The sequence below is a fragment of the Babylonia areolata genome, chromosome 27 (genome assembly GCF_041734735.1).
Source record: "Babylonia areolata isolate BAREFJ2019XMU chromosome 27, ASM4173473v1, whole genome shotgun sequence".
NCBI lineage: Eukaryota > Metazoa > Mollusca > Gastropoda > Neogastropoda > Buccinidae > Babylonia > Babylonia areolata.
The window spans coordinates 34,544,266-34,556,765 of record NC_134902.1 but is presented as its reverse complement, the minus strand read 5'-3'; the positions used below and the strand labels follow the sequence as shown (position 1 = coordinate 34,556,765).

At 42.1% G+C, this 12,500-nt stretch overlaps 2 protein-coding genes across 4 annotated transcripts in view; one reads left to right on the top strand and one right to left on the bottom strand.

Annotated features, from left to right (window-relative positions):
* Nucleotides 1-4,874, top strand: part of LOC143300975 (uncharacterized) — a 170,316-nt gene extending 165,442 nt beyond the window's left edge. Inside the window, exons 1-5 of one of the 2 annotated variants that reach the window (XM_076614938.1) lie at nt 943-1,097; nt 1,249-1,338; nt 1,600-1,807; nt 2,732-2,788; nt 4,111-4,874. In XM_076614938.1, the coding sequence (XP_076471053.1) occupies nt 1,249-1,338; nt 1,600-1,807; nt 2,732-2,788; nt 4,111-4,157 (402 nt within the window). In that variant the 5' untranslated portion in view covers nt 943-1,097 and the 3' untranslated portion in view covers nt 4,158-4,874. Of the gene's footprint in view, nt 1-942; nt 1,098-1,248; nt 1,339-1,599; nt 1,808-2,731; nt 2,789-4,110 lie in introns of those variants that run through there. The other variant, XM_076614937.1, reaches the window with a different exon arrangement.
* The window catches only part of LOC143300976 (uncharacterized), a 15,715-nt gene that overhangs the window by 3,033 nt on the left and 182 nt on the right, over nt 1-12,500 (bottom strand). Inside the window, exons 2-5 of one of the 2 annotated variants that reach the window (XM_076614941.1) lie at nt 12,285-12,374; nt 11,867-12,077; nt 10,901-10,957; nt 9,899-10,146 (exon numbers count right to left, since the gene is read on the bottom strand). In XM_076614941.1, coding sequence (XP_076471056.1) covers nt 10,100-10,146; nt 10,901-10,957; nt 11,867-12,077; nt 12,285-12,374 — 405 coding nt within the window. In that variant the 3' untranslated portion in view covers nt 9,899-10,099. Of the gene's footprint in view, nt 1-9,898; nt 10,147-10,900; nt 10,958-11,866; nt 12,078-12,284; nt 12,375-12,500 lie in introns of those variants that run through there. The other variant, XM_076614940.1, reaches the window with a different exon arrangement.

Genomic DNA, 12,500 nt, shown 5'->3' with positions numbered 1-12,500 from the left:
CCATGTTGCTACATGTCCCTTACAGTGACAATCAACCATGTTGCTACATGTCCCTTACAGTGACAATCATCCTTGTTGCTACATGTCCCTTACAGTGACAATCAACCATGTTGCTACATGTCCCTTACAGTGACAATCAACCATGTTGCTACATGTCTCCTACAGTGACAATCATCCATGTTGCTACATGTCCCTTACAGTGACAATCATCCTTGTTGCTACATGTCCCTACAGTGACAATCATCCTTGTTGCTACATGTCCCTTACAGTGACAATCATCCTTGTTGCTACATGTCCCTTACAGTGACAATCATCCATGTTGCTACATGTCCCTTACAGTGACAATCATCCTTGTTGCTACATGTCCCTTACAGTGACAATCATCCATGTTGCTACATCTCCCTTACAGTGACAATCATCCATGTTGCTACATGTCCCTTACAGTGACAATCATCCTTGTTGCTACATGTCTCCTACAGTGAGAATCATCCATGCTGCTATATGTGCCTTACAATGAAAATCATCTGTGTTGCTAAATTTCCCTTACAATGACAATCATCCTTGTTGCTATATGTCCCTTACAGTGACATTCATCCTTGTTGCTACATGTCCCCTAGAGAATCACCCATGTTGCTACATGTGCCTTACAGTGACAATCATCTGTGTTGCTAAATTTCCCTTACAGTGACAATCATCCGTGTTGCTACGTGTCCCTTACAGTAAGAGTCATTCATGTTTTTGTCTTGTTGGCTTGTTGGCTTTTGGACATGGACTACACGTGACCCTGACGAAGATAATTGCTTGCTCACTAAACTGAACAAAGGTGACAGTCAGCATTAATAATGGTCCGACCTATTGGCTTACACCCTTAACGTCAAATCGACAAGGGCTGGCGTCTTCGGTGGGCCAGCCCCCTTTTCCTATGTCCTTCCGTCAACACTGGCCAGGGGTGTGGCATCTAGGACAGCAGCAAGGGTGTATAAGTAAGAGGGCGCAGCTCAGGCAATCACACAGTCCCTGGCTCCTGTTGCTGCTTGTCCTCGTCTCGTCTGCTGCCTGACTGCTGTAGCGCCACGTGCTGACTGCTGTACTGCAAGGTGAGAGAGGGGCAGGAGCGGGGAGGGTTTGGCATCTTGTCTTTGTTGCTTGCATATAATTGTATTGTTATTCTTGTTTTGGGTGGTAATGGTGGCAATGCAGTACAACACAACACGGCAATGTCATAACAGTTTTTGTTGTGTCCTGCAGATGAAGACCCTGATTCTCCTGTTCCTGACGGTAGCCGTCGTGCTGGTGGCACAGACCGACGCTGCATGGATTAGGGCGTGGCGCTTCAGGGTAAGTGTTTAACTACTATTACTGCTGATGCTTCTCATGCTTCTATCACACACACACACACACACACACACACACACACACACACACACACACACACACACACACACACACACACACACACACACACACACGCACACACACACACACACGCACGCACACACACACTTCCATGCACTCAAACACATATACATACCATCCATTTTAAAAACTTTTTTTTTTATGAAATAACACCCCTCTTTTTTAACTGTCCTTTCGCAACAGAAGTGGATACCTCCCTACAGATACCCAGGCAAACGGAGTGCCGATGACGTGGACGCTCCATTGAACCAGGACGACGACGACGCGATGCAGGCCAACGAAGCCATGGACCTGCTCAACAAACTGAGTCTGAGGTGTCCTGGATTCGGCACCGACACCAAAGTGGGGCTGAACAAGGCGCTCGTGACTGACGCCTTCGACGCCGTGGACAGTCAGTGGCTTTTGTTGTTTTTCTGTTATCGTTTGACTGAGGTGGTCGGTGAGTGCTTGGTGGTGGTAGTGGTTGGTGATGGCAGTTTGTGGTGGGGATTGGTGATGGTTGGGGTGGTTCGGGTGGTAGGGGGTGTGGTGAAGAGTGGTTGGGGTGTATAACAGCATAAGGTATCCCCTCCTGTTCTAGAGGTTGGGTGATGGTGGGGGCGGGCGGCTGTGCTTCGTACCACTTGACGTTGTTAACGTTGTTGATGATTCGCCACTGACTACCAACTTTGACAATTTTTGGTGAAAATATAGTTTATAGCTGCTTCCTGTGCTGTTGTTTCTGCTATTGATTTGGCATCATTGCTGTTGCTGTAGCTGCTTCTGTTGCTGCTGCTGGTAATTGTGATGGTGGTGATGATGATGATGATGATGATGATGATGAAGATGATGGTGATGGTGGTGATGGTGATGATAGTGATGATCATTATGGTGTATTTAGGCTGGCCTGGAATATCCTCTGGGAATGAACTTCATCCAGTCAGGTCTATTCTTCCCTCTGTAAGATTTGTACCCCTTCCTTTCCCTCTTAATGGATACGGCAAACTTGGTCCTCAGTCTATCAAAGTAGAATTACTCCACCATTACTTCCGTTAAAGGACAATAGAGAGGAGGTGTGAGGGTGGGGTGAGGTGGGGGTCAGTAAAGGCTAGCCCAGAACAACTCCACCCCCTTCCTTTTATTCAACGGCTATGTTCAACCCATAGAAAAGGGGTAAATTTTAACGACGGGGATCGATCATGACAAGCCACAAATTACACCGGGCGTCATTTGAGGATAGCTAAGAATGATGCTGAGTTAATACCCAGTAGGGGGGAGTTTGAAGCTGTTGTAATGGGATAGATCCATACTAAGCTATTTTTCTGTTTTTGTACAGAGAATAAAAACAACCAGTTGTGTGAGAAGGAACTGGACGAGCTTCAAGATGTTCTGGGTGAGTGGTTCTTTGTGTGGTGATGTTGGTCTGGGTGAGTGGTTATTGTGTGATGATGATGTTATGGGTGAGTGGTTCTTTATGTCATGATGATGTTCTGGGTCAGTGCTTATTGTGTGGTGATGATGTTTTGGGTGAGTGGTTATTGTGTGGTGATGATGTTTTTGGGTGAGTGGTTATTGTGTGGTGATGATGTTTTGGGTGAGTGGTTATTGTGTGGTGATGATGTTTTTGGGTGAGTGGTTATTGTGTGGTGATGATGTCCTCGGTCAGTGGGCCTTTGTGTGATGATGTTCTGGGTGAGTGGACCTTTGTGTGATGATGAAGTTTTGGTGAGTGGTTCTTTGTGTGATGATGATGATGTTGCGGGTGAGTGGTCCTTTGTCTGATGATGATGTTGTGGGTGGACTGGTTCTTTGTATAATATGGATGATGTGGGTGAGTAGTTCTTTGTGTGATGATGATGTCGCGGGTGAATAGTTCTTTGTGTGATGATGATGATTTAGTGGGTGAGTGGTCCTTTGTGTGATGATGATATTTTGGTGAGTGGTTCTTTATGTGATGATGATGATGATGTGGGTGAGTGGTCCTTTGTGTGATGATGATGTCGTGGGTGAATAGTTCTTTGTGTGATGATGATGATTTAGTGGGTGAGTGGTCCTTTGTATGATGATGATGTTGTGGGTGAGCGGTTATTGTGATGATCATGTTATGGGTGAGTGTTTTTTGTGTGATGATGATGATGATGATGATGATGCTTTGGTGAGTGGTCCTTTGTGATGATGATGTTCTGGGTGACTGGTCCTTTGTGTGATGATGATGTTTTGCTGAGTGGTCCTTTGTGTGATCATGATGTTTTGCTGAGTGGTTCTTTGTGTGATGATGATGTTGTGGGTGAGCTGTCCTTTGTGTGATGATGATGTTGTGGGTGAGTGGTCCTTTGTGTGAGGAGGATGTTGTGGGTGAGTGATTATTGTGTGATAATGATGTGGTGAGTGGTCCTTTGAGAGAGGTCTTGTGTCAGTGTAATGGTCTTCTCTGTCAGGTTTTGTGTTTGATATTGTAAGGCGTGAGTGGTCCGATATTTGACGTCAATGCTTCGGCAACTCATCACACACACACACACACACACACACACACACACACACACACACACACACACACACACACACACACACACGCACACACACACACACACATAAAGAGTGATTGAGTGCAGTCAGAATGAAAGTAAGAAAGAAAACAAAACACGGACAAACAAAACAGTGGGCAATAACAATTCCAATTACATTGTCGTACTGCCTATATCCTTTGTTCAACAGATGCGTTTGAAGATTGCGAGCAGACGAATGCCCACAAGACAGGCTAGTTCTGCTTCCACGGTCCACAGTCCTGGACACGAGAGCTGACGGAAGACCACAAGACACTTAGAAATATTAAACATCGAATTGGTCCTATTTTTGTAGCCTGTACTTTAATTAGAGAGAGAGAGAGAGAGAGAGAGAGAGAGAGAGAGAGAGAGAGAGAGAGAGAGAGAGAGAGAGAGAGAGAGGAGAGGAGAGAGAAGGGGAAAATGTAAACTGAGGAATTATCCACCTCAAAATGAACCGAAAGTCAACTGTTGCTTGGTGTCAGAGCAAGAAGAATGCTCAAATAATATAAATCAGCAAATTTTGGACTTTGTAAAATTCTAATTGAACATTACGTTTTCTTCGTAATATTGGATTTTGTTTTTAACTTTTCAAAAATTGTTTATGCACATGTTAACACATTCGTTTCCGTTGGGGATGAAATCTTCATCTGACTGTAGCTCAGATCTCAAGGGGTTTTCATGGTTGGAATCAGCGTTTAAAACATTAGAAGGAAAAAATAACAAACGGAAATAGCTAAACAGACATCAGACTCATTTCCTGGTGGAGGCTCACTGGAACATCTCTGTGATTGGTTCTCCTCAGATAATACTCGCAGTAAATATCTCCTTGACCCAGACTGTTTTTGTCTTCAATGGTGCTCACTGCTGTGTATTTACATGTAAACAATTTATTGATTGTGGTCAGAAACGATAATAAAACTCAATATAATATTTTTCCTAGATTGTTTTGTTTTGAATTGCACTTGTATTGTCTTCAATTTTCGTGACATGAAAGCATCCCTTCCTCGTTGTACGCATGCACACACACGCACGCGCGCGCACGCACATGCGGATGCATGTACACACACACACTTGATTTGTGTTGTCTTCATTTTTCGTGCGATGAAAATATTTCTTCCTCATTGTATGCATGCACACACACGCGCGTTCGTGCAAGCATACACAAGCGGGCACATACGTATGCACGCACACACACACACACGCGCACGCACGCACATACGCATGCATACACACACACACACACACACACACACACACACACACACACACACACACACACACACACACACACATTATTTTAAGCAGGGATATATGCACTGTTACAGCATGCCGGGGACTTGGGACAGGCGATGGAAAGGAAAAACCAAAACAGGGCGCTCACACCGCTTTCGTGTCAAAACCTTGGCACACAGGAATGAAAGAGAAAAAAAGCATTTATCTAATAACAATAATAATGATAATATATTGTACTTTTTGGTGCAAAGCCCTCATAAATAGGCTCTAAACAACTCACATAAAACAGCACATAGTGCATTATACCACAGAAGCGTACATGAAAACAAAAGTGGAAAACAAAATCAGTATCCACTTATACAATACTGCAAATTCCAGATATATGAATTATCGCAGGAAAAGGGCACAACACACACACACACACACACACACACACACACACACACACACACACACACACACACACACACACACACACGCACACACACACACACACACACACACGCAATGATGGAGGAATACAATGATGGAGGGGACACCAGGGGAGTGAAGAGGATGAGAAGAGACAAAGAACTATGCTTTGTCACATTCAAAGGCCATTTTGAACAGGTGGGTTTTCAGTCTGCTTTTGAAAGAGGACAGATTAGGTGAGCGCCGGAGAAAGTAAGATTACATTCATATAACGCACACTCGTAAACGGGACAAACGATAGCTAATTGTTATTAGCCTGGACTGATACCTGTAAATCATTGGACAGACAGTGGTAAAACTTGGGGCAGACACTGGGGAAACTCATGCTACGTTGGTAGCAATCTAGACAGACACTGGTAAAACATGTGCAGACACCGGTGAAACTTTGGGCAGAGACTGATATAAGTTCTGGGCTGACACTAGTGAAACGTTGGGTAGACATCGGCAAAACTCTGGGGATAAACTTGCAAAAAGACTGGGTCTGTTAGCCCACAATTTCTTGTAATCGATTTCTCTCACTTTGAGAGAAATCGTGGTTGTTCCCATTGTTTTCATTAAAAAAAAATTCCTTTGTCTTCGGAGTTGGATTTTTGTCTTTTCCCAATGCAAACATACGAGAGAAAGAGAGAGAGAGAGAGAGAGAGAGAGAGAGAGAGAGAGAGAGAGAGAGAGAGAGAGAGAGAGAGAGAGAGAGAGAGAGAGAGGAGTAACGACAACGACGATCATGATCATGACAGTTTGCGTCAGAGAGAAAGAAATATTGACAAAAGAAAGAAGAAAACAGGTGTGACTATATGGTGAAGACGTACATGACAGTCCTTTTCTACTACACCTGTCAATATCTGCTGCTGCTGCTGAAAGCTGGCACATCTCGCTTACAGTGACAATCATCATTGTTGCTGCATGTCCCTTACAGTGACAATCATCATTGTTGCTACATGTCCCTTACAGTGACAATCATCCATGTTGCTACATGTCCCTTACAGTGACAATCATCATTGTTGCTACATGTCCCTTACAGTGACAATCATCCTTGTTGCTACGTGTCCCTTACAGTGACAATCATCCTTGTTGCTACATGTCTCCTACAGTGACAATCATCCATGTTGCTATATGTGCCTTACAATGACAATCATCTGTGTTGCTAAATTTCCCTTACAATGACAATCATCCTTGTTGCGATATGTCCCTTACAGTGACATTCATCCTTGTTGCTACATGTCTCCTAGAGAATCATCCATGTTGCTACATGTGCCTTACAATGACAATCATCTGTGTTGCTAAATTTCCATTACAATGACAATCATCCTTGTTGCTATATAAGTACCTAATATACAGGCTTTTGTAAAACTATCCTGTGTACAGAAATGCTCACTGCATGTTTTAAATTTAATAAAAAATACTGCAGACTATTCATCCTCAAGTGAATATATATATTTTTTTTAAATCTATGGCTCTAAAAAATTTCTAAACAAAGGTAATAAGTTTTGGAGAGATGTATATGATGCTTATGATAGATTTTGTACCCAAGTAGAATTGAATAAGAATAAAGAAATTGTAGCAGAACCTATTTTTTCACAATAACAAGTTCAAAATCAACATTAACTATTTTCTCTTCAAAGCATGGACGGATAAAGATATATTTTTTTGTGGAGGATGTTCTAAACGAAAAAGGCCAATTCTTAAATTATGAAGAATTTTCAAGGAAGTATGGAATACAAGTGAACGTCTTGAACTACACAAACAATTAAAAAATATGCAAGAAAAAAGAACAAACTGTTTGAAAATAGCAAGACGAACAAAGGCAGTAAGCCATTACAAATATTGTTGTGGAATCAGCAATGGAATAAAACCATATTATGTATTACTATCGCAAAAAAGATAGAAATATTTAACATAAAAGCCTTTGATGGGAAAATAAGCTGAATACACATATTCATTGGGAGATTGTATTAAAACAGATTTTTTTTTAATTAAGAAAATAAAAATTAAATAGTTTCAGATCAATTTATGCCATAGAATCCTAGTGTCAAATAATATCCTAAAAGTTATTGGTGTGACTGATGATGACAGTTGTACTTTTTGTGACACCGAAAAAGATGAAGTGCAGCATTATTTGTGGTTTTGCACAGTTATACAAACTTTTTGGCTTCAGTTTGAAAATAAACTTAAAGAAGAATGGTTCGATTTTGGATTGGCTTAGTGATAATATCAAACACAGAAAAACATTATAGGAAAATAAGCTTTATATTACTTGGTTTATATCGAAATGATATTTATTCTTCAAATGCATGACTAATATCAAACATATTTTAATAGAAACAGGGTATAACTGTGTATGGGATGCTCAATACTTCTTGGAGAGGGATTTTTTCTGCAAGAATGTTAACATTGCTTTGAGAGATAGTTTTCAAAATCTATGGAGAAATGCTCTAGAAGCGAGCAATTTGGTTTATCGAAATTTCAAAAATGAATTTGGTAGAGAAAGGTATATGTCAAATGACTGATAACTACGTTATTAGCTTCTTCAAATGTCAAGTAGTAATCATAAGCTGGAAATAGAAACAGGGAGCCACAAAGGCATACCACGAGAATTACGGCTATGTAAGGTTTGTAACATGTCTGTGAGTGGGGGTGAGATCCATTTTATAATGGGATGTCCCAATTATAATCAGTTGCGAAATAGATATGTTCCTAAAATATATTTGTCTCCAAAATCGGTTTTTATTTTTTGTAATATTCTCTCAAAGGAGGCAAAAAAGTAATTTTAGCTATTAGTAAGATGATTGAATTTGCAAAAGTTTTCTAGCTATACTTTTGGGGTTAAAAGACATTTGTGTTTTCTCAACTTTTATGTGACATTATTGTGCAATTGAATATATTTGTTCTGGGCATGAAAGCATTATTTTGTTGCAATCATCCATACACCAATAGGAGTGAAAGGATAATTAAAACTTGAAACTAGAAACTAGAAAGATGCATGCATGCATGTGCGCGCGCGCGCGCGCGCGCGTGTGTGTGTGTGTGTGTGTGTGTGTGTGTGTATGTGTGTCTGTGTATGTGTGTGTGTGTGTGTGAGTGTGTGTGTGTGTGTGTGTGTGTGTGTGTGTGTGTGTGTGTGTGTGTGTGTGTGTGTGTGTGTGTGTGTGTGTGTGTGTGTGTGTGTGTGTGTGTGTGTGTGTGTGTGTGTGTGTGTGTGTGTTGTGCCCTTTTCCTGCAATAATTCATATATCTGGAATTTGCAGTATTGTATTAGTGGATACAGATTTTGTTTTCCACTTATGTTTTCATGTACGCTTCTGTGGTATAATGCACTATGTGCTGTTTTATGTGTGTTGTTTAGAGCCTATTTATGAGGGCTTTGCACCAAAAAGTACAATATATTATCATTATTATTGTTATTAGATAAATGCTTTTTTTCTCTTTCATTCCTGTGTGCCAAGGTTTTGACACGAAAGCGGTGTGAGCGCCCTGTTTTGGTTTTTCCTTTCCATCGCCTGTCCCAAGTCCCCGGCATGCTGTAACAGTGCATATATCCCTGCTTAAAATAATGTGTGTGTGTGTGTGTGTGTGTGTGTGTGTGTGTGTGTGTGTGTGTGTGTGTGTGTGTGTGTGTGTGTGTGTGTGTGTGTGTGTGTGTGTGTGTGTGCATGCGTACAACGAGGAAGGGATGCTTTCATGTCACAAAAATTGAAGACAATACAAGTGCAATTCAAAACAAAACAATCTAGGAAAAATATTATATTGAGTTTTATTATCGTTTCTGACCACAATCAAGAAACTGTTTACATGTAAATACACAGCAGTGAGCACCATTGAAGACAAAAACAGTCTGGGTCAAGGAGATATTTACTGCGAGTATTATCTGAGGAGAACCAATCACAGAGATGTTCCGGTGAGCCTCCACCAGGAAATGAGTCTGATGTCTGTTTAGCTATTTCCGTTTGTTATTTTTTCCTTCTAATGTTTTAAACGCTGATTCCAACCATGAGAACCCCTTGAGATCTGAGCTACAGTCAGATGAAGATTTCATCCCCTACGGAAACGAATGTGTTAACATGTGCATAAACAATTTTGAAAAGTTAAAAACAAAATCCAATATTACGAAGAAAACGTAATGTTCAATTAGAATTTTACAAAGTCCAAAACTTGCTGATTTATATTATTTGAGCATTTTTCTTGCTCTGACACCAAACAACAGCTGACTTTCGGTTCATTTTGAGGTGGATAATTTCTCAGTTTACATTTTCCCCTTCTCTCTCCTCTCTCTCTCTCTCTCTCTCTCTCTCTCTCTCTCTCTCTCTCTCTCTCTCTCTCTCTCTCTCTCTCTCTCTCTCTCTAATTAAAGTACAGGCTACAAAAATAGGACCAATACGATGTTTAATATTATTTCTCAGTGTCTTGTGGTCTTCCGTCAGCTCTCGTGTCCAGGACTGTGGACCGTGGAAGCAGAACTAGCCTGTCTTGTGGGCATTCGTCTGCTCGCAATCTTCAAACGCATCTGTTGAACAAAGGATACAGGCAGTACGACAATGTAATTGGAATTGTTATTGCCCACTGTTTTGTTTGTCCGTGTTTTGTTTTCTTTCTTACTTTCATTCTGACTGCACTCAATCACTCTTAATGTGTGTGTGTGTGTGTGTGTGTGTGTGTGTGTGTGTGTGTGTGTGTGTGTGTGTGTGTGTGTGTGTGTGTGTGTGTGTGTGTGTGTGTGTGTGTGTGTGTGTGTGTGTGTGATGAGTTGCCGAAGCATTGACGTCAAATATCGGACCACTCACGCCTTACAATATCAAACACAAAACCTGACAGAGAAGACCATTACACTGACACAAAACCTCTCTCACAGGACCACTCACTTACCACATCATTATCACACAATAATCACTCACCCACATCATCATCCTCACACAAAGGACCACTCACCCACAACAACATCATCACAAAAAGGACCACTCACCCACAACATTATCATCACACAAAGGACCACTCACCCAGAACATCATCACACAAAGGACCACTGACCAAGGACATCATCACCACATAATAACCACTCACCCAAAACATCATCACCACACAATAACCACTCACCCAAAACATCATCACCACACAATAACCACTCACCCGAAACAACATCACTACGCAATAAGCACTGACCCAGAACATCATCATGACATAAAGAACCACTCACCCATAACATCATCATCACACAATAACCACTCACCCAGAACAATATCACCACACAAAGAACCACTCACCCAGAACATCTTGAAGCTCGTCCAGTTCCTTCTCACACAACTGGTTGTTTTTATTCTCTGTACAAAAACAGAAAAATAGACTAGAATGGATCTATCCCATTACAACAGCTTCAAACTCCCCCCTACTGGGTATTAACTCAGCATCATTCTTGGCTATCCTCAAATGACGCCCGGTGTAATTTGTGGCTTGTCATGATCGATCCTCCTCGTTACAATTTACCCCTTTTCTATGGGTTGAATATAGCCGTTGAATAAAAAGAAGGGGGTGGAGTTGTTCTGGGCTAGCCTTTACTGACCCCCACCTCACCCCACCCTCACACCTCCTCTCTATTGTCCTTTAAGGGAAGTAATGGTGGACTAGTTCTACTTTGATAGCCTGAGGACCAAGTTTGCCGTATTCATTAAGAGGGAAAGGAAGGGGTACAAATCTTACTGAGGGAAGAATAGACCTGACTGGATGAAGTTTATTCCCAGGGGTCATTCCAGGCCAGCCTAAATACACCACAATGATCATCACTATCATCACCATCACCATCACCATCATCTTCATCATCATCATCTTCACCACCATCACAATTACCAGCAGCAGCAACAGAGGCAGCTACAGCAACAGCAATGATGCCAAATCAATAGCAGAAACAACAGCACAGGAAGCAGCTATAAACTATATTTTCACCAAAATTGTCAAAGTTGGTAGTCAGTGGCGAATCATCAACAACGTTAACAACGTCAAGTGGTACAAATCATAGCCGTCCACCCCAACCATCACCCAACCTCTACAGCAGGAGGGGATACCTTGTGCTGTCATACACCCCAACCAGACTTCACCACACCCCCTACCACCCGAACCACCCCAACCATCACCAATCCTCCACCACAAACTGCCATCACCAACCACTACCACCACCAAGCACTCACCGACCACCTCAGTCAAACGATAACAGAAAAACAACAAAAGCCACTGACTGTCCACGGCGTCGAAGGCGTCAGTCACGAGCGCCTTGTTCAGCCCCACTTTGGTGTCGGTGCCGAATCCAGGACACCTCAGACTCAGTTTGTTGAGCAGGTCCATGGCTTCGTTGGCCTGCATCGCGTCGTCGTCGTCCTGGCTCAATGGAGCGTCCACGTCATCGGCGCTCCGTTTGCCCACCGTGTGTCTGTAGACAGGTATCCACCTCTGTTGCGAAAGGACAGTTAAAAAAAGAGGGTGTTATTTCATTTTTAAAAAAAAGTTATTAAAATGGACGGTATGTATGTGTTTGTGTGTGTGTGTGTGTGTGTGTGTGTGTGTGTGTGTGTGTGTGTGTGTGTGTGTGTGTGTGTGTGTGTGTGTGTGTGTGTGTGTGTGAGATAGCAGCAGCAGTAATAGTAGTTAAACACTTACACTGAAGCGCCACGCCCTAATCCATGCAGCGTCGGTCTGTGCCACCAGCACGACGGCTACCGTCAGGAACAGGAGAATCAGGGTCTTCATCTGCAGGACACAACAAAAACTGTTATGACATTGCCGTGTTGTGTTGTACTGCATTGCCACCATTACCACCCAAAACAAGAATAACAATACAATCATAAGCATGCAGCAAAGACAAGATGCCAAACC